Source organism: Bactrocera latifrons, unplaced genomic scaffold, assembly GCF_001853355.1.
Source record: "Bactrocera latifrons isolate USDA-ARS-PBARC rearing strain unplaced genomic scaffold, ASM185335v1 scaffold_47, whole genome shotgun sequence".
In the NCBI taxonomy this organism is placed as follows: domain Eukaryota; kingdom Metazoa; phylum Arthropoda; class Insecta; order Diptera; family Tephritidae; genus Bactrocera; species Bactrocera latifrons.
Genome location: NW_017537123.1, coordinates 491,195 through 513,544, shown reverse-complemented (window position 1 = coordinate 513,544; position 22,350 = coordinate 491,195). Strand labels below are relative to the sequence as shown.

At 35.4% G+C, this 22,350-nt stretch overlaps 3 protein-coding genes across 3 annotated transcripts; 1 reads left to right on the top strand and 2 right to left on the bottom strand.

Moving 5' to 3' along the window:
• Positions 1-123: 123 nt before the first annotated feature.
• On the bottom strand, positions 124-2,226 carry LOC108973293 (ribonuclease P protein subunit p25). The gene is made up of 4 exons (XM_018940480.1): positions 2,075-2,226; positions 1,800-1,981; positions 1,592-1,708; positions 124-707 (listed from the first exon to the last, which is right to left on the bottom strand). The coding sequence occupies exons 1-4, from the start codon at positions 2,183-2,185 to the stop codon at positions 284-286; spliced, it is 834 nt and encodes a 277-aa protein (XP_018796025.1). The 5' UTR covers positions 2,186-2,226; the 3' UTR covers positions 124-283.
• Positions 2,227-4,845: 2,619 nt separating this feature from the next.
• LOC108973303 (tyrosine decarboxylase) lies at positions 4,846-14,736 on the top strand. The gene is made up of 10 exons (XM_018940495.1): positions 4,846-4,910; positions 6,654-6,819; positions 7,313-7,549; positions 7,611-7,681; positions 7,775-8,011; positions 8,082-8,279; positions 8,484-8,698; positions 9,014-9,140; positions 13,815-14,329; positions 14,416-14,736. Exons 2-10 carry the CDS (start codon positions 6,690-6,692, stop codon positions 14,597-14,599), a joined length of 1,914 nt encoding a protein of 637 aa, XP_018796040.1. The 5' UTR covers positions 4,846-4,910; positions 6,654-6,689; the 3' UTR covers positions 14,600-14,736.
• Positions 14,737-16,230: 1,494 nt separating this feature from the next.
• On the bottom strand, positions 16,231-18,449 carry LOC108973223. Its single transcript, XM_018940295.1, has 2 exons — positions 18,361-18,449; positions 16,231-18,289 (listed from the first exon to the last, which is right to left on the bottom strand). The coding sequence occupies exons 1-2, from the start codon at positions 18,384-18,386 to the stop codon at positions 16,300-16,302; spliced, it is 2,016 nt and encodes a 671-aa protein (XP_018795840.1). The 5' UTR covers positions 18,387-18,449; the 3' UTR covers positions 16,231-16,299.
• Positions 18,450-22,350: the final 3,901 nt, after the last annotated feature.

Sequence of the window (22,350 nt, the reverse complement as noted above, 5' to 3'; positions counted from 1 at the left end):
ACTTATATCTAATGCCTAATAGAAAATACCCCAGATTTTTATCACAGCTTTCCTAGAAAATTTTATAGCTAGGAACCCAACATTTTTTGTATGGCAATTGGACCAATGACTATTTTCCAGTTATTTCTGTATCTACTACATCAACATTTATTGTCATCAACTACTGCTTTGATATCTAAAATACGGTTAAATACATGAACAGAATTAAATGCTATCTTTGTAGTATATTTTCCAAATATTTTTAAACTTTATCATAAAAAAATCAAATTAATCCATTTCTTAATCAAGATTCCATAGTGTCTATACTACTTGAAATATTAGTAGTCTGTACAGAAGGTGCCAATGTTCCAACTTCCATCTGCGTAGCCTGGGCAGATTGCCGTTGTAGTTCGGCACTTTGCTTTCTTTTAGCTCGTTGATGACGATATTGACCATTACCATTATTATGTCGTAGCTCAGTATGATTTTTATTTGGATTTTGCGATATCTCTTGCCTTTCGCTTTGCTCTTTTCTTTGCAAATCCTTTACCTTCTCTTGTCGCGCAACCTGGCTTTGGGGTCTTTCCTTAGACAACCGTTTTTGTTCATGTTGCCGTCGCTGTCTCAAGCCTTCACTCTTTTGTCCTATTTGTTGTGTCTGTCTTTGTTGTTGCGTGGTGGAGTTCGAGCATCTCCAGTACTCAGTCGTAGTATTGGGCTTCTGAATACTGTGGTGGGAAGAAAAAACGGATAATTAAAATGATAAAATACAGAAAATTAATTTTATATTTTTCACGCAAGTTTATGAAGATAACTCGTACTCACTCTGACTGACATATTCGACATAAAGTTTTCTACAGTAATGAAAATAATTATATGGAAGCTGAGGTAATTCGCGGACCAATTTCACAAATTTCACGCGGACAACTTTCCTATTGCACAGATGTACGAACGGACAGACAGTTACCTTGATTTCAACTTCATTATCCATTCTAAAGTTATTCAATATGTATGTGATGAGTATTAACAGATGGGTAACATTCTTGGCTAAAAATTTAACCACAGATTCGATGCGTAATACCAGAGAAAAGTTTTAAATTCAAAGTGGAACAAAGCCGAAACAAGAGGTAGGATGGCATTACATTCGAGAGACTCAAAAGCTTGGAAATGCAATATGGCATCTTGTTGAAAAGCTTTACAAGATATGCAAATTAAAAAAACGCTATGCTGTACTCATTTGAAAGTTGCTCAAGAAAAGAGTAAGGGACCGTTCCCACGACAGTCGGGTCTACGTGACCGGAACGGACCCGGAGTTTTATCCGGCCAAGGACTGTCAACTCGGCAGAATTCTGCCGCTACAACAACAACAAAAACAAAAGAGTAAGGGAAACTACAATTCTTTTATTTCGGCAGACTAGTGTAATACTTTCATGAGCACGATTTACAGCCGACTAAGATTAGAATAGGTCTCATGTCCGCTAGAAAATTGCTTGTTCTACTTTTTCACAGGCTCATTAATGTAAAATCACAGAAGTTGTATCATAATGGTCGGAATATGTGTTTTGACCAGCATGTAGGATGTATTGTGTAAGTAAAACGTAATTGAACTTACTCGCCAATGCTCTCATCGATTGGATCCAACGTCATCAGTATGTGTAAACTGGGCACCTTTCGTTTAGCTAGAATCGGCTCTAAACCTTCCATCTGCGGCACCCAATGCTCTTCGTTTCTAAAAATAATGCATGAATTGTATATAAATATATTCAATGTACATTGTTAAAAATTTAATTATATTAAATAATATATATTATCTTACTTACGTAACTTGACCCATGCGTGTCAACTGATATAACGGATAGCTGCGCTTCAATATTTCTGCGCAAGAAACCGTCTTCACCACACCGCCACCCACACCACTCCAAACCACTGTTCGATATTCGCCATTGTCCAAAGCATTTTTGGCATAGTTAATCACATTCTGTACTTTAGTGCCCCCTCTTACCTACATATTGTACACACATATAAGTATACACAAAAGTGTGTATAAATTTGCATTAAAAAATCAGTAAACATATGTAGGTATGTATGTACGTACGTGCATCCAAAGATAGTCCTTTTGTGGCAACTTGGACATGCAATCAGCGAATGGCAAGTCATCTTTGGTTAACTCCTGCTCGATATTTTCACCTTTCCGATAGTGCATCATATTTTACCGTTTTTTTTTTTTTTTTTACTTTGCTTTTTGAATGAATACTACAATGGAAAGATAAAGAAAATCCATTCGTTAATACATACAGGTATAAACACGTGACAATTTCAGTGGTTGCAACTGGTCGCTAGTGCGCACGGAAGCGTTAGAGCGTGGTGCATAATTGATTTACAAGCTGTGGGTGTGCCAGTTGGTGGCCAATGAATGAATTTAGTATGCCTATCAAGCTATGTCTTTGCCATGTCGTACCTCTTCTTCGTGGATTATTTCGTTTAAGGAATTTGTAAAACAATTTTCTGCAATAAATTAGGTTAGCAGAGCCAAGGACACTGAATGGTTAAAGAAAACGAAGCCTGTTGGCTCAAATAAATGAGAGCAATCACTTTCATGGAAAATTTTAATTAATTTCAACTTTTTACCGTGAGAAAGTTTTAAAATAAAACGTAAGCCAATAAACACGAATCGAAACGCCATTGCTTTTGTACGTATACATATGTATGTATAACAGTAGTTATCTGTGAAATAACTTCACCGATTAGCATCTCTATGTTCATAAATACATAAGGTTAAATTCTGCTCAAAATTTCGGTAGATTTATTGTATTATATTAAAAAGATGAAGGATGTACATATATAGACTGTTTCTCTTGTTGTTATTAATAAATTTTGAAACTAATAATTTAAATATTAGGTTTATTTGAAAAGCCATTAAAATGTTGGAAAAATCCCACTTTTTTCTTCTTTTTAGTGCTAGTCTGTTTACTAAGACAACTAATTAAAAAAAAAAAAAAAAAACTCTCAAATCTACACATGTAATCAAGAAATTACTTCTTAATTGAAAAATAGTAATGCAAAAGAAGGCAACGTAATTGGGAAAATGGCGGAATATTCAATACGCTCCAGTCAATTAAGCTATCATCATTGAACTTTTCCGTGCAATCTACAAGTGTTTGGCAACGAAACTGACGTTCGATTAACCACTATACACTTGAAGCACGCTCAAGTTTTTACGAATATTCTCATATACACATACACATATTTACTGAGCCCACGCTTTCGCCGCATTAATATAATTGATGTATGCAGCACGAGTTCTACATGATCTGAGTTGGCAATAAGGACATGCCAGACACACTCGTTCAAATATTCAGCTAAGATTATTATGCTATCTTTTTATAGCAGAAAAAAAAGCAGAACTTTAAGAGGTGATAGGAATGTTCGAATAGAATGCGTTAAAATTCCTTAGCGGCAATAACGCGCACCGCTATTACCCACACTCTCACTCTCATAGGCCATCAAGCATCCGGCCCTCATTCGCTTTGCTATGCCGCATGACTTGTCATCAAGTTGTGGTATCTTCGTTAACAATAACATCGACTCAGCCTGCAAAGCCATCGATGCCATGCACAATAATTCAATTTATTATTAGAAATTTGAAGGCAGAGGGCAAGCAGTTGCATTTAAAAGAATTTAATGAAATACAAGCAACTGTGTGTGTTCCGATTATTTCGCTTGCCATGGTCTTCAGCTGACTTCTAGCCAATCCAATGATGTATGTGTAAGGTATGTTCGCATTCACACACAAAGACTCGACACTCCAAACTCAAGACTGTTCAGTTGTTTGCGAACATTATATTGCAAGAATTTTTCTGGCATTCCAGCACTAAAACCAACGACCCAAGCGTTGGTGCATAACATGCGTGCTTCGCTTCAAGTTGTTGTTGTCATCACAATTTTTCAGTTGCTCAACGTTTTCGCCTCTGTGCGGATAATGATATACTATATAGATTTTCAAGAGTCCTATTGTTTTGCTTGAAGAATGGTTCTGTGTGTTTGCATCGAGACCCAAAATGGTATCTAAAAAGGTCTTGTCCTTCGCTTCATACCAGTACGCATATTTTACCTACATATATATGTATATTCGATTATTGAGAACGAGATCCCCTTGAAGGAAATCAAAGGAGAAACAAATCCCATATCACACACAAATATATACATACATACATACATATGTATGTCAGTATGGCATTGCATATTAAATATTGTCAAGAAAGAAAAAATACGCAGTCCGAACTCCGCGCTTTTTCATACTCTCACGTTTTTCTATTTAAATGTTTGACCTCATAATAGGGACTTAATATAAAACAAAAACGAAAGTACAATGCAGCCCCGGAACAGCAATTATTTACTACCACAAACCTAATACATGTGAGCAATATTGGCGCAAAATGCGAAATAGAAATGGTGTGAGGAATCAACTTTGATAACAGCAAATTGTCTGGAGCACTGTGTGTATGCATACACATTCACATACATAAACATACATACATATATACAAATTTGTAAGCATAAAGAGTGGTTCTATGAATCAAATGTAAGTATATAGACGTATGCAGAGCTAACCAACCTTACGGAATGATGACTGCGGTGAAACAAACATTTTACTCATTTCACTGCAACGAACATTCCTTGCAAACACTTCCACCCAGAAATGTCTCGTTTCCTTCCCTTATTTCCATTATTTACACCCTTTGATAATTGCTGGAATTGTGCGAAGTTTTGTGGGTGGATTGGATGCTGCGTGGCAAGCAATACACGGAAAAATATACCGAGGTTATATCATGGTTAAATCACAAATGAACGATCAGTTACTGCTGCGGCAGCAGTTCGAGCGGTATTCTGAAAACTCTCCGTTCAGAGGAAGTGAAAATACTGGTCAAAAGGTAGTTTGTGTTGGATAATTATTTTCTTTATTACAATAAATGCAAAGTACCAAAAATTAAAAATATCCTGCTCCTTATGAATAATATTAGTAGTGAGACAAAAATAAAAAGGAAGTTATAGTGTTCGTTGAAAAAATACGTCGTACAATCCTCTTTTTGGAGATAAAATAAGGTCTGTGTACGGTTAGACTCTGACGAATATAAATGTTTCATCTAAAGCTGGTGAGGGACTACAAATAAAATCGTAGTATATAAAATCAAGTACAAAGTTAACTCCTCAGCAAAGGTAAAAGAAACTAACAACCTGCATTCTCCATATATAATATTACTTTTTAGTATTCACTCATTTGTAGACAGTTCTGTGACTCTTCAATTAAGAATTTATTAAAAGAGTTACATATACATACTTAGCAAAAGAAACCCTTCTCGACGAAATATATCTATAACCCATAGTTTTACAAAATTTAATGAAGTTGACAAATAGTGTAAATTTGTGACATCGTAACTTAAAATTTCTACAGGCAATATGCTTTAAGCAGAAGTAAAAACTCATTTCTATAATTAAACCGCATTTTTAGTGTGAATTTTTATAAATTTTAAACAAAACCCAAAAACGCCTAAACGTCGGACCATAATATCTTTCACAGGTTCAGTTCTCATAGTATTACAGGGTATAAAAATCTTTATAATTTTCTATCCATGCTAGTGGTTCGATCGGAATACTTTTTTTCATTGCACCGTTGATTTAGACCATAATAATAACAACACAATAGGTTTGTTCCCAATCAATCGTGAAGAGCTTTAAAAAAGCCATACATTATTGTGGTATTTATTTAATGATCTAAATAAAAGTTAATAATATAATATTGCACATTTAAAATCTGTACATACTGTAGGAACCACTACTTCCCTATTTTTCAAAAGTTCTGAATAAGTTCAGTTCATCTGAGCACATAATATATATACAAGAGGAATTTTCAATGTCATTACATTTCTTTTAAATCTGAAATGGAGTACGCTCATCGAAAATTAATAGTTACGAATTTATAGCTAATCCAAAAATTTAAATTAAATCAAACAACAGTTTGTAGTATGATTAAACGTTACAAAAAAACTTACGAGCATAGGAAGAGCTAAAAAAAGTGTATCACTTGATCTAGAATTAGTAACGAAGATATTTATTATAATTAAAAAAAAAAAATCGGGTTATGTCAAACGCGGCGGAAATCAACATCTTGGATAAGAGCTTTATGTTGCAATAAGTGTGGGAATGTGGAGGCAACATATAAATACAAAAACGATAAATACTGTCAAAAAGTTATGATTTGGCGAGCAATACGCTCTTGTGGTCTTAAAAGCCATCCCTTTATTACTACGAGCACAATAATATCGTATATGAAAAAGCGTTTTGAGAAGAGACTACCGTTTACTCGACTTACTGCTATTCTGTAAAATTTTACCAGATTTGGCGTTCACACATCATTCTTCCATTGCCATGAAATGGTGTCAAATCAGCAAGGAGAAAGTAATCCTTAATCGTCCTAATTGTCGCCAGCTTCGTCGAATAGTAAAATATGGGTGAATAATAGTAAATATGGCTCAATATTGCCTTTGTTGAATAACTATACTTCCAAAGTGACAAGAAAAACTGTTCAAAAGTTTATCTTGTAGTAAATTTAAAATCTTAACAAATTCGCTTTTTAGTATAGTATTAATATTTTATTATTGCGTTTTACTCATTAGACTCGAAGAACTTGATATAAGAACCATTCACGAAATATGGATAGTCAAGCATTTCGTAAGCATGGCACAGAGATGGTGGAATATATATGCAAATATTTGGACACCCTGAAAGATCGACGTGTCACACCTAGCGTCGAACCCGGCTATCTAAGACATTTAATACCATGTAAGTTTTCAAGCACAACAATTATTTACTTAGGCATCAGCCTCAATATGTACGTTAAAAAATCAAGCAGAGGTGGGATACGCATATTTCTTGGATTGGCAAAATTCCGACTTATAGAAAGTAGGTTGACATGTTTTCAAATTTCATTAATGAGGCAATTTGTGAGGTATGAATTGTTGACTTTTCTCTGAAACATCATCATTGTCTCATTCCGATATTTTCGATATATAACTATACCTAGCTATATTTTCAACTACTACATATCACACCGTACCATAATGGTTACAAAAAACTTGTTAAGCAAATTAGGTGAAATCCATTGTAAATACTATCCCACTCACGTTTCTACTCTCAAAAAGAAGTGAGTTGACACTTTTATATTAAAAGCAAAGTTCGTAGGGAAAAATATTAGCTTTAATCAATATAATCTCAATGTATTTAGTATACTTGTACTCAGACATGTATTTTACACACAAAACACGCTTAAACACAGCTGAGGCTCCATTCGAACCAGAGGAATGGCGTAAGATAATGCAAGATGTGGAAGATAAAATAATGCCCGGTGTTACGCATTGGCAGCATCCACGGTTTCATGCCTACTTTCCGGCAGGAAATGCATTCGAATCGATTTTGGGGGATATGCTGGGGGATGGTATCGGTTGCATTGGTTTTTCCTGGGCCGCAAGCCCAGCATGTACGGAGCTGGAAACAATTGTGTTGGATTGGCTGGGTATGGGTGTTTATTTTATTTCCTTACAGTCATGCATATGGTAAAAATTACATATTTTTAGGAAAAGCAATCGGTTTACCTGACCATTTTTTAGCTTTAAAGGAGGGCAGTACAGGAGGTGGAGTTATACAGGAAAGTAAAATGGGAATATTATAATTTAAAAAAAAAATATTTATTAAAACATGGGTCTTACGCTTAATGGATTCTTTTTATTTTTTATTGCAGACTTCCGCCTCTGAGTGTGTATTGGTCAGCATGTTGGCCGCGCGCGCTCAGGCGCTCAAACGTCTTATGGCTCAACATCCATTTACCGAGGAAAGTCACTTACTTTCCAAGTTGATCGCCTATTGTTCCAAAGAAGCACACAGTTGTGTTGAGAAAGCTGCCATGATAAGCTTTGTAAAACTGCGAATTTTGGAGCCAGACGAAAATGCTAGCTTGCGCGGGCGCACCGTGAGTGAGGTGAGCGGTGAAAATGTAAAGAAACATTACGCAGCATTTTTCACATTTTGTGTACTGCTATCATCTCTAGGCAATGGAGGAGGACGAATTGCAAGGTTTGGTGCCATTTTTCGTTTCCACCACTCTTGGAACTACCGGCTCCTGCGCCTTTGATAACTTGGAGGAAATTGGCAAGGAATTGAAAAAGTTTCAGTGTGTTTGGTTGCATGTGGATGCCGCCTATGCCGGCAACTCTTTCATCTGTCCCGAATTGAAGTCACTCTTAACGGTACGCAATTAATCTCATTTATTTTGAAGTGCCTGCGATTTTCACAGAATTTGAATTGGTACTCTAAATTATTAATATTGCCCACATATCTACCATACACACATGCCTGTTATATATGTATGTATGTACATACTATATAAAAGTTCGTGTGAATTACTTAAGCCGACATTTTCTTACCATTTCTATTGTTGTTGTTGTGCATAGGGTATCGAATACGCTGATTCATTCAATACGAATCCCAATAAATGGCTATTAACAAATTTCGACTGTTCAACATTGTGGGTCCGCGATCGAATCCGCTTGACATCAGCACTTGTCGTGGATCCATTGTATCTGAAGCATTGTTATGATGATGCAGCGATTGACTACCGTCATTGGGGAGTTCCACTCAGTCGACGTTTTCGCTCGTTGAAATTGTGGTACGTATGTAGTTGTAATGGTTTAAATCAAATAACACCGTTTGACATACCAGTGAACAAAAATCATTGATCAGGAATTTGTTAAAATCAATTAGAAAAAAAATCTCTTTAATTAGGTATTAATAATACCCAATACCTATTTTAAACTCTTTTAGTTGAAGCCAACACATTATAGGTAGTACTGCAAACCATGCCATTTATTACGGGTTTTAATTATAGAAAATTAACTGTTGATATTGAGGGACTCGGGAAATTTTCTTATCTAACAAATGAATATTTTATGAAAAATTTAATATTAATTTGTGTTCTCAATAGGTTTGTGTTGCGTTCCTACGGAATCTCCGGATTGCAGAACTATATACGACGTCACATCGAATTGGCCAAACGTTTCGAACAGCATGTGCTTAAAGATAAACGCTTCGAGATATGTAATCAAGTCAAGGTGAGTGACAGAAATAGCTGTAGCATTTACAATATGAACAAATGTGGAAGGGCTAAGTTCGGGTATAACCGAATACTTGCAACTTGAAAGAAGTATAGTCAGGGAAGTACCTTCAATAACATAAGACTTGTGAGTTATATGGGGTCTAAGGCGAATTTACACCCGGTTTTATTAACTCTAAGCACAATGTGCACCGTTTTTAGAAAAACAAAATATAACTCACATTTTGGCCAATATATGCGGTACAAAGTCACCCGGAAGTTCTAAAATCTTTATATTAGCTATATGTGGGCCAAGGGATGTATTGATCCGATTCCACCAATTTGTAGCAAATAGACATACTACTATCAAGAGAGGATATTCTTTGAATTTCAATTACATATACATACGGTATTCGGTAAAAAGTCAACTATTGGCACTAATCTCCTCATCCTGATCATGTATATATGTACATACAAGATACGTTCCAAAGTAAACAGAACTTTTTGAATCCAGCGCCGCCTGGTCACACCATATATATGTATGTCCACTGGTGCGTTAGAATCTAATATCTTTATCGATTGTTCAGTGCGAATTTCATTACATTTCACCGATTGGAACTGAAGTTATTGCGTTTTAAGTGTCAGTATGTTTGTGTTATCCGTGCGAAACTGAGCTTCGAACAAAGAGCCAACATTAAATTTTGTTTTAAAATTAGTAAAACTTTTACCGAAACGTTTCTATTGATGAAACAAGTTTATGGGGATGATTGCATATCCCGTAGCAGAGTGCACGAGTGGTATCAACGTTTTCAAAGTGGTCGTGAGGTCATAAATGATGATGAACATGTCGGCCAGTTAAAATCCGTGATCACCGGAAATTCCATCGAAACTGTGCGTGAATTCATCAAAAATCAACCGAAATCATGTTTGAAATTCATGGAAATGGAATTTGGAACATTTGGGCTTACGAAAGGTGTGTGCACGGTTTGTTCCGCACAAATTCACTGACGACCAAAAATTGCTCAGATCGATCGACGCTTGTGACCGATTATTTTACCAACAAGTAAGGAAGGGCTAAGTTCGGGAGTTCGGGTGTCACTGAACATTTTATACTCTCGCATGATAAAGTGATAATCGAAGTGATGATTTGGTACATGTCATCAGGGTGTTAAGAAAATATTATATACCGAATTTCATTGAAATCGGTTGAGTACTTCCTGAGATATGGTTTTTGGTCCATAAGTGGGCGACGCCACGCCCATTTTCAATWTWWAAAAAAARCYTKGATGCAGCTTCCTTCTGACATTTCTTCCGTAAAATTTAGTGTTTCTGACGTTTTTTGTTAGTCGGTTAACGCACTTTTAGTGATTTTCAACATAACCTTTGTATGGGAGGTGGGCGTGGTTATTATCCGATTTCTTCCATTTTAGACCTGTATATGGAAATGCCTAAAAGAAACGACTCTACACAGTTTGGTTGACATAGCTATAGTAGTTTTCGAGATATGTACAAAAAACGCCCGCTTTTCCAAAAAAATTACGTCCAAATATGCCCCTCCTTAATGCGATCCTTTGTGCCAAATTTCATTTTAATACCTTTATTTATGGCTTAGTTATGACACTTTATAGGTTTTCGGTTTCCGAAATTTTGTGGGCGTGGCAGTGGGCCGATTTTGCCCATCTTCGAGCTTAACCTTCTTATGGAGCCAAGAAATACGTGTACCAAGTTTCATCATGGTATCTCAATTTTTACTCAAGTTACAGCTTGCAYGGACGGACGGGCAGACAAACATCCGGATTTCAACTCCACTCGTCACCCTGATCACTTTGGTATATATAATCCTGTATCTGACGTGAGGGCGTTATGCTGACGTATGGGCCACTCAAAAGGGTTGCACTGGCATACTGGTGGCCGTACTAGCCAACGATCTAAAACACTTGTTCGACATGCTGTTGGACCATGCGAAAAGCTGTATTGAAGCAGAAGGAGACTATTGAATAAAATAAATAGAATTTGCCGATAAAACCATTTGTTCTATTTTTTTAAGTCCTGTTTACTTTTGAACGCACCCTGCATAATCCTATATCTATATCGATTAGTAATACGTACATTCGTTAGCTGAACAAAACTATTATACTCTGTAGCAACATTCTGCAAGAGTATAAACATGTTTCGTAAGAATATATAATATTGATAATATTAGGGATATGAGATTTCGATCTAATTTAGAACTAAACCACATAATGTTTAAGAAAACATGTCCACTTACTTTATTAAAAAATCACACATTTTGAGCAATTGTTTACCATAAAATTAGATCGAAATCCGGAATACACTATATCAGGGTTCTAAGTCAGGTTTAAAGTGGGAAATCACCACATCAGGTATATTGGGCCTATGGAAGAAACTGTTGTAAAAAGTGGTCGAAAATTTGACTTCTCGAATAGAATTATTCCAAGTTGGCCGCGGCAGTCACTACCGAAGTAAGTTTCAAAACATTATGGCAAACTCTTATCTTTATAATAAAGCCAAATCCTGGCCGTAACATTGAGTTATATGCGTTTTATTTACTCTTGAAAACCACATTTTTAAGAAAAGCACTATCTAATGATAAATCTATGTCTACCTCCATTAGTTTTGGGTGTTCGAAAGAATTGTTAGGTGAACAAAACTATTATACTATGTGGCAACATGTTTTGGAAGTAAAAAAATAATAAACATTTGAACCGAGTTCAAAAACTCTTTTTTGGATTGAATGTTTTAGGAAAACCCATCTCATATCAACCCATTTACACTTTCCATGAATATATACAATCGCCCACCGATTTTCTATACAGTAGATATGTGTATCATTCAACTAAGTAAAAATGGTGCAGTCGGAGCCAAGCTTTAAATTGTTTGTGTATACATTTTTTACCTTAAACAGTTTATATTAAGTGTGCCACGAAGTTTGTAACCCCCAAAAGGAAACGTCAGAGACCCTATAAAATATATATGTACATATATTAATGATCAGTATGATAGTGGAGTAGAGATAGTGGAGTTTGAAATTTTCTCGTCAAGAAGCTGCTCATTTGTTGGAACGGCCGACGGAACGGAATATACATAGTATATATATATACACCATATTCAAGATTTAATTAGTTACGGATCACATATCGCCTCATCATCCGAAGTGACCCGCTTTAATGTAGAGATATAACATGTACTAATTCCTGTAGGTGGCTGATCATTTTTGCTTCTCTTGGTAAAGTTTTGTGATTCCATCGCTCGTTTCGTGTAAACCTGCACATAAAACATCTGCCTACACATACTTATAATATACATATAGTATGTAAATAAGTTAAGTACATAAGTACATACGTATGGCACCGTACAACTCAAAGTTCACCTCCGTGTCTGGCTAACGCACTTAGCTTCACATAAACTCTCGTTCCTTTTATACAGCCGCAACATAAGGTACAGTATAATAGTTTTGTAAGTTAAGCATCTTTAAATACATTTGGTCGAAATTGAACTATAAAAAAATATACTTAGTAGGAAGACTTTCAGCTAACTCTCTACCGAAAATATAACTAAATTTGCGAGATCTCAAAAGAAATATCTAAGTCAAATCATCAAAGCAAAGATCGCATAACTACCAACTCGTTTTCCTTACTTATTAAAATTGTGTTTTAGTGCTTTTAATTGATTAACAGATCAATTGACTGGTTAGCACTGTGGCCTAACCTACTTTATTTGAGAGGTAATCACAGATTGTAGTTACTGTCAATTTGTTCGTTGGTTGGAACCGCCTTGATGAATTGGTGAAACATTACATAATATGCCGTATATCGTATTGATTTCGATAGACTTTCATAAATTGTTATATGTACACTAAATATGAGGCAATTATGTAATAATGGCAAAGTCGCAACTTGAGTTAAATTAGCGCAATATTGTAATATGTCAAATGTTCTCCATGTATTCGACGTCGTTTTTCCTATAAATAATTTAAAATAATCAATGCCACTATAAATATTGTCTCGCATGGTTGCAATTTTGTCGCAAAATAAACTGCATATAACAACTAAACAGCTGTTTTGCAAAGTTGCAATAAATGCCACAAGTTTGCGACATGAAATGAGTACCACTGTTGTATTATAAGCACATCGTACTCTTTAATTATACCTTAAACGAACTAATGCCTGAGGTTTTGAGATATCGATCTGAAATTTTTCTCTCGCCCGCTTCTCACCAAGAAGTTGCTCATTTGCCGGAAACGTTGATATCGGAACACTATAGCATATAGCTGCCAAACTGAACGATCAGTCATCTTCACAAAATTTGAGATACCACATTGTCTAAGGCAATGGTGCAGTGTCGGAAGAAATTGTCAGATCTGGTTACTATAGCATCTAGCTTGCATACAAACTGAACGATCGGAATCAAGTGCTTGTATGGAACAATTTTTCATTTGGCGAGTCATCCTCACAAAATTTGGGATAGCTGATTGTCTAAGGCAATGGTGTAATCTTCGAAGTAATTGTTTAGATCGAATCTCTATAGCAATGATCAGAATCAAGTTCTTGTAAGGAAAAATTTTAATTTGTGAAGGGTATTAAGCTTCGGTGTAGCCGAAGTTAACGATCTTTCTTATTTCTCTTTTTTTTTTTGCATATCATGAGTATTGTTTTTGGTTATTCTCTTTTAGCTTGGATTGGTTTGTTTCCGATTGAAAGGTAACGACAAGCTAAATGAGAAGCTACTCAGCGCCATCAATGAATCAGGTAAACTGCATATGGTTCCTGCTAGTGTCAACGATAAATACATTATACGATTTTGTGCGGTGGCCCAAAATGCCTGTGAAGATGACATCGATTATGCCTGGGAAACCATAGTTGATTTTGCCAATGAATTACTTGAAAAGGAACAACACGACGAACTAACGGAGATCATCAATCGAAAGAAGGAAGACACATTGGCTAAGAAACGCTCATTCTTCGTACGAATGGTCAGCGATCCGAAAATCTATAACCCGGCTATCAATAAGGCAGGTACCCCAAATATGTCGTTAGATGTTACATCGCCGGTAGTGGGACACTCTTCAAATCCTATTATAAGAACACAAACATCGATGGATCGGAATTCGTGGATTTCCTGGCCCTTAGCGTTTCTCTTCAACAGTAACAATGATGATGGAGGGCAGAAGAGTAATGTTTCATTGCGGTTTGTAAAGTTTTCTATTTTTTCGTTTCAAGCAAATGTTACAAATGAAGACAAGCTGAGTATTTCTTTCTCCCTCTTTAATGTAGGTTTCGTCATTTAGACACAAATGTACGAGCAATTTCGTCGAGACGCAATTCCGGTGCCACATCTTCGCCATCACCTGACAATGAGTTGGGCTTTGTTAATCTGAAGAAGTCACCAATAAAGCCAACTACATCATCGCCACGAAAAGGCGGCCTCTCTCTAACCACAACTAGCAATCACTCCTAAAAATAAGTCCGCCTCCAACGTTATCTTAAGATCAGCAAAAGGAAGAAGCTTCCATTCTGCTTGCGAAATTGACTACTTTGAATCTTGAATACTTAAAATCTTTAAATATATTTGCTTATATCAGTTATATTATTAGTGTTATAGCATTTAAATAAATTGGATCTTATTGCAAGTTCAAAAAGTATCTATCTATATACGATTTAATGAAAGAAATATTGATCTTGGCATTTGATTATACAGATATTTAATTAAAGTATGGGACAATAAACCACTAAAAGTTTAGGGACGGCAATTAGCTGCATGAAAGGCGAAGTTTTTAGCCACAGAAACAAAGCACATGCTTTCGTATCTATTAACATACAGACATACAGACATATATTATTCTGTTAAGAACAAAATTGAATCTTTCCAACCAGTAAAATCTTTGTGAAGCCTAGGTTTTTACAATGAGTTGAGCAATATTTTAAATGCAAAGGCCCTTTGTAATTGTTGTACTTCCAGAAACAGCTTAAATAGAAGCATCTCAAAACTCTTTTGCGGATTCACAGTCCATATATGGACTTCTCCACAATCTATATAAGAATACGTATACAAAGGGATGATTGTTTTCGTCATGTTGGCAAATATTTTTCGGCTGCATAAAAACAAAACTGAAGTATCAACAAACATTTTGGTTTTCTCTTTTTACCATATCCTTCATCCCCTAACCCTTTAAATAATAAATCGTAGTTTACAAGATATTAACATACATAGGTGTAAACACATCTATAAATAAGCCACACTGAGAAGATCACAGCTTTCCTAAACACTAAATGCACATGTTCATATGTACATACTTACGTATGTATATGTGTGCTAAGTGTGTGGGCAAAGGGGTAATTTTGTTTACACTCATCAACACACACATGGCGTCTTCGCAACACATTTCAGATATGAAATGAACTTGTTAAATCCACTATGTATTGTCTTAAAACAATATGTGTATGTAAACAATTCAAATCGCTATTATTTGCGCAAATAGAGCGCATGAGAAATATCATCAAAATATTTCTGCATACTCATCCTTGCTTCGAATTTACTAGATCGGAGGCCATAAAACATTTTTGGAACTTTTTAAAGACCCCCACAAAATATATTAATTAACTTAGACACTACGAATATTTACTTACTCATGTGTGCTTTGTAAATTTTATAATTAGCACATTGTTTAATTTAGGATTTTTACATTCTACATATTTCTATAATCAATTATTTGCGAAGCTGAATAAACAATGAAGAAAAAAAAAACACAAATATTTAATTTATTTTATTATTTATTTAAGTCAAGAGTTAATGCTTTCTTTGAATTTATACACACATGTACATATATAAAACTTAAAAAGCCAGAAAATGACTATTTCACCTGTAAATCTTTGATTTGCCGTGGACATTCGTCCATTATAATATATGTCTGTGCATAGAAGTAGAATTATTTCTATTGGCAGCAGCAATACTGCTTGTTAAATTTTTATCTGTAATCTTATTTTCAGTTAAATTTCAAGAGATTGACCTACGAAAGAGGGGAAATACAAAGCATGCAAAAATCGTAAAACTGTTTATTTAAATAAATTGTTACAACTGAACACCATTAATATAATTACTGTTTAAGGTATCAATACGACTACAAAATATGTCTACTTCAAAATAGTAATTACCGCAATCTACTGCTTGTTAAGCTCACGCTCTTGAACTGTACTCCTCATAACTTTTTCCAAAACTTGCCTCGTAAATTGTCGATCTAAGTCCAGATTATTTTTATCTGATATTGCTGATAGATCCCCTAACACGAAGCCATTTATTTTCGTTTGTTTAGCCTCCGTCAAACCGGGTTCAACCCTATCGTTGTGCCTCTTTATATTTAAGCTTGTGTCATCTGATTTCCGCATGCCGCATTCGTTCACATCGCTTTCTTTTGATAAGTCTTCATTGGCAGCGAAACCAGAACTTTCAATCTCAGTGGGAGTATCAATTTCTTCCCCGTTGGATTCAAGCACCTTCATTTTAAGGCTGGACATACCCAAGTTGGCGAAGCCATCAAAACTATCATCTGTGGATATGATATCTTTAGAGGTAGAAGCCAAACTCCTCAAATCTAAGTCAGGAAACGAAAAGTCAAAATCCTTGAGACTCAAAAGCTTGCTTGTATCGTCTTTCGCATCAAAATTCGGTCTTCTCATGCTAAAACTTGAGGCGGTAAGTTCATTAGAGACTTCGTTTTTAGAACTCATTTCCTTCTTTCCATTCCCAATTACTTCTTCAATACCTGCTATAATTGGCACGATCTCTTTCACATTATGGTCTTTATAATCTTCATGGATTAATTTATTATTTTCAAGTAGTAAATTTTCGAAGTCCTTAGGCGGTGCTAACTCTTTCAAACTAGAATCACCTTTTGTTTCCCATTTCTCGTTCTTAAGCGGATCCTTTGCAGTAGATTGTTGTTCCGCCAAACCATGCACGATATTATTAACTTCTTCATCTTTCGATTTAAAGTTTTCTAGATCAGACAACTGGTCATGTGCTTTGTTGTTACTTCTGATACCCTTTGTACTTAGCTTTTTTAAATTTAAATCTCCAAAGTTGAAATCTTGGAATGGAAACTCTTTCAACCCCGAATCTTTTTTACCTGTTACTTCGTCACTGAATTTTTCAAATGAAATATCGTTCTTTGTCTGCAATGATATTTGTTTATCACTTAGATCGCCAACCGTTGAAACCTTATTATTTAAAACCTTTGAATTTAAGTCTTTGCTGTTGTACTCTCTTCGGTGTAAACCCATACCAACACGTTCTGAATTCCCAGAACTTTTTATACCAGCATATCGACTATTTAAATCATTAACGCTCAAATTGTTCGTATCTGTATTCATGTCTCTATGGGCCAAAAACTTCACAAAATAGTTGGCATAATCCGATGAAAGTGCAGGCTTTTCTACCCGCTCATCTTTTGAATTCGCAGTCTGGGGTTTTTTAAATATTGATGAAAAGCTTTCCTTTAGTCTTTGAAAAAATCCAGTCTTGGATTTTGGCTTAGTCTTGGACTTACATTTCAACTTTGATTTGGACTTGGATTTCGTCGCGGCTGTAGACGGCTTTTTAGCACAAGCGTTTGCAATATTATTTTTGAGGCTTCCTAAATCTTCTTCAGAGTCTCGGTCTATTTCGGTACCAGCATCAGGATGCATATCAGCTGAAAATTCCTTGAACAAAATGTCTGTAGCATCCTGCGGCTGTTGTTGCTGGCTACCAGATGTAATAATGGCTTGATTGCAGTTAGCATCATCAACGGAATTGATTGAACCTGGCTCAGCTGAGCTTAATACAGTGGAAGAAGCTAAGAAGGCGTTAGGAAGTTCTTCCATATTCTCATCAGCTTTCTCTCCGAATTGGTCTAAATTATGTTCATTGATTTTTATGCCTCGTAATTCGTTTAGTTTTTGCTCCAATAAATTTTCATTTCCTGGAGGCAGATAACCACGTTTTTCTAGGTAATAAAGTGGTGATTGCCAACTATCTCGTAGATCGGTGATTAGTCCAGTCCAATCGACTGTCTCTTTGGCATCGTTTTCAATGTTATCTCCACTCTGCGACAGCGACTCAGAGGCTTGAAATGCAAGGCATCGAAGTGTAATTATGAAGCCACAAAAAAGCCTAAAATTTTGTCACATTTTATATTACAATTAAACCTTTACTTATTGAATATCGAAAGACAATACAATCACCATTTCAGCAGGAATACTTGCTGCATCGCAGCACTCACGTATCCAGATTTGCAAACAATTCAAAAATACATATGTATGTACATCAATAAATAAATATTGTTTTGACGTCTCTAAATTTGAATATTCGAATTTTTTTTTTTGGAATTCGGCATTGGAATTCATTTAAATTTCGAACTAAATATGGTAAAACTGAACTGTGGGTAAAATATACATATGATATAAAATGAAATATGTAGAAAACTAAATGAATCGGTATAAAACGTAAGAACTTAGAAACCAAGGAAGTAACATAATACATTACGTTGACTTTCTGCCCAATTAATATAGATTAAAAATATATATGTATGTACATATTTATATACGAAACTGCAATCGCAGTGTATAATTTTAAGAATATCACAAAGAGATTCGGCCACAACTGACCGAATTTTAACGTGACTAGTATTTAAAGTATATAAAAAATTACAAAACAATCCTACATAATTTCACAACAATCCATAACGAATTGACTCTTCAATTCGAAGAGCGTGCGAAAGATAAACAACAAAAAGACGCTAACCTCCAAAGAGTTTATGAAAAATTTAAAATACACGGACACGATAAATGCCAATAAATAAATACATGGCTTTTAGACAGCTTCACACGTAATACGGGCTAACAAACCTCAACTTTTGTCCAAACACCTGAGCTGCCAACAGCTGAGCGCACACTGATATCAAGTGGCAAACACAATAGGCGTGGGGGCCACGTTCATGCTATTGAACGGCACAGCATCTAAACTTATGTTCACAATAATCTATGTGCACATAGTAAATTTTTTATGTTGTTGAAATCTCTATGAAATGGTAATTGGATTGGACATGGAATGATATTCAATAAATCAATGGAATAGGTGCATATGTATGTACATAGATTTTATTGATTCACAGACTAAAATATAGAGACCTTATGTATAAAAAATCTCCAATTTGTGTTTAAGTGGTTCAAAGTCTTACACTGTTGCCAGTTCCTTCGGCCTCTTACATTGACTCGGGATGTCCTAGAGTGAGAGACCTAAATGGCACAAACACAAACATATTTATGTATGTTTGAACTAGCTATTTTATTCCATTTTTAGATGTCTTTTTGCCTATTTTATACTACCTTGTGAGTTAAATTTACCGAACGACGTCATCGAGTGTACCTCTAGTGCATCCTATGTGCAAGTATTTGCCGCGCAATTGAGTTAAGGCGATCCATTGAGACACAATCCGATATTCGAAATACACATGTCTGTTATTTTTAAATATCATGTAGTAACATCAACTCACCAGCTTACAAATATAGTACACATGTACATACATACATATCTATTATTTGCGAGATAAACAATTAACCTGCATATCTATGGCGACAAAAACGGAACAGAAAATAAAACAGCACTCAGCATTGAGCTTGAAACCAAAAGGAACTCTGCAATGCCCAGTATGAGACCAAAGCAATGAACATAATGTGGAGAATAAAATAGAACAAATTCCGAATGGCAAATGGGCAAATCAATGGGAACACCGCCACACAATAAGGTTTGTGCAGCAGCGTGCTTGACCCCCTGTCTCTGCTCACATTGGACAATGGTAGTGAATGGTGGTGTTAGCGGTACCAAGTGTTGCGACCGCTAATAATTAAAACACACATATTTGTGCTGAAAAAACAGTGACTGTGTTGGTGTCTTTGATTTTTGAACTATGACGTTTTCAGTTAACGCCGATGAGTCATGTTCGATCGTTGGGCGCGTTGAAGCGATGCGCAGACACCAACCAAGTGTTACTATGTGCCAGCGGAAGATCAGAAAGAAATAAGCACAAAAAAAAATAAAAATAAAATAAAATCTTGCCCACATCAGTTCACGAATAGTGAAACGAATTGTTTTGCAAATCATGCCGAAATGCCGCGATCATTTACCAATAGGAAATGTTTAATCATCACCTTAAGACTAAATGGGCAAATAGTATTGTAAAAGTTGCGCCGAAATCACTAATAAACTATAATTTGGAACACCTTCTACAATTTTTAAATAAGTAAAGATAGAAAAGACGTTAAAGAAAGTATGCAACTACGAATGTGGTATTCAAAATATTTAAACCCATAAATGTATATATGTATTTGTACTTATGTTTAGGTTTGTGTATCCTTTKGTCCACCATTGTTGGTCAGAACTCCTCCACCATCATCAATAATAATGTTACCAGTACCGAGTAGTAACAACAACTTACTAAAGAAATATTTAGTGTATAATTATCATTCTTGAGAATCAGATGTTGGATATATGTTGATATAATCTTGGAATTCCCCACCGTTACAAACATTCCTCATTCATCATTCCATTTAAATCAATTAATAATATCGTAACTTCCAAATAGGTTATTATTATAAATTAATGCACAAGACACTTTTTAGATCGAAACTGAACTGAATAGATATAATAACAACTATGAACATATTATATGTATGTTATGTGTTTCATTTCGCAATTACAATAGCAAAAGCCAGTCCACAGGAAACGGCAGCACAACAAACGTGCAATTGAACGCGTGCCCAGGCAAATACTTTAGTTTTTAATTGAGCTATGCGAGAGTTTAAGAGTGTTTCCCACGAATTTGAGCAACTCACTTGACAACCTGTTGCAATCTATAAACGTAAAGGTGGCAGGTGTGACGTAGAAGAGCGCTATGAACGCAAAGTTTTTTCTTAGCTACGTGACGCATTCTACAAAAATATCTACAAAAGTCAAATATAAATATATAAATATGAAATTCACGGCATACATATTGGACATTAGCATTTTGTGTTTCCAAAGCATCTCCTTTGGAGCTTGCTATGTATGATGAATATATTTTAGCGAACTACTGCTAACGATAATTGCCAAACAAATACTAGACGCGATTTTCAAATTACTTAGGGAAATAAGGGGAGGGGTTACGATATGAACGTATGATATTGCAACGTTTGTCTAACGTCAGCTCAGCTGTAATATCGCTTTCAGCGCTTTGTCCGTGATTCCCCTGGAGTTCTCCGTTGAGAATATTCTCAAAACTCAATTACCGATTCGCTTGGTGGGACTGGCGGAAGATGGCATGAGATCTGCCCCACCAACCGCAATTGTCATTTTTTTTCATATATATACATATATGTATGTACATTTAGTGGAGGCGTATATGAATCTTCGAATTGCGAAAATTCCCGTCGAAGAAATAATGACATAACGAGATATACAATAGAAATTAACACATCGTTAAATTCCCTATGTGTGCATGCATTCTTCTCAAGCTTGCCACCTAATACCCTCTAATAAATATTAAATGCCAAAATACTAAATATAATACAGCCACAATAACTATGGGTAATGCTCCGTTTTCTAGGTCGAATAATTTCCCCAGGTTTAGTCGATAGTGATCAGACTGTTTGAGACAGCTTGGCGTTTTGACTTCGTATCTGCCACCTTGATCCAAAGTGTGCACTACAGATCAATGGCTTATAATAAAAGTATATAATATAAGTCATTGAGCTTAAGAATCATGCAATTTTATTTGACATTAATCTCTCTTTCAGTAGTCATATACATACATATATGCCTCGCAATACTTTTGAGTTTGATACGATCAATCTTCGAATTGAATGGTTTTATATGTACGAAGCACATACAGATTTTTAATTTCATATTTTTATAACTATTATTTTCGAAAAACAATTGATTTAAGCTAAGCGGTGCGTCAACTCTAACGGTAAGTTCCGCAAGGGCATTCGTTAAATTCATCAAAGATACATTAATTAACATAAAATATATAAACATACATAGAATCGAATGCTTAAAGTTCAGGCATTTGCCTAATTTGCCGGTTTTTATTAATCGTGTTGACATTCTCTTTAATTTTACGAGTTTCAGTAGTTAAAGCAACTTTAATCTAACCAACCGATCCGTTAAATGATTGTGCATCTTTAATAGTCTCATGT

What these genes read in the sequence shown, in the direction of transcription:
- LOC108973223 (XM_018940295.1), bottom strand. Translation starts at nt 18,386, where the DNA reads ATGCAGCAAGTATTCCTGCTGAAATG. An exon ending in CAAGTATTCCTGCTGAAATG is followed by an intron (nt 18,290 to 18,360) that starts GTGATTGTATTG and finishes ACAAAATTTTAG; the next exon opens with GCTTTTTTGTGGCTTCATAA.
- LOC108973293 (XM_018940480.1), bottom strand. Translation starts at nt 2,185, where the DNA reads ATGATGCACTATCGGAAAGGTGAAAATATCGAGCAGGAGTTAACCAAA. An exon ending in AGGACTATCTTTGGATGCAC is followed by an intron (nt 1,982 to 2,074) that starts GTACGTACATAC and finishes TACAATATGTAG; the next exon opens with GTAAGAGGGGGCACTAAAGT. An exon ending in ATCGATGAGAGCATTGGCGA is followed by an intron (nt 708 to 1,591) that starts GTAAGTTCAATT and finishes TTCCCACCACAG; the next exon opens with TATTCAGAAGCCCAATACTA.
- LOC108973303 (XM_018940495.1), top strand. Translation starts at nt 6,690, where the DNA reads ATGGATAGTCAAGCATTTCGTAAGCATGGCACAGAGATGGTGGAATAT. An exon ending in GCGGGCGCACCGTGAGTGAG is followed by an intron (nt 8,012 to 8,081) that starts GTGAGCGGTGAA and finishes TATCATCTCTAG; the next exon opens with GCAATGGAGGAGGACGAATT. An exon ending in AATTGAAGTCACTCTTAACG is followed by an intron (nt 8,280 to 8,483) that starts GTACGCAATTAA and finishes TGTTGTGCATAG; the next exon opens with GGTATCGAATACGCTGATTC.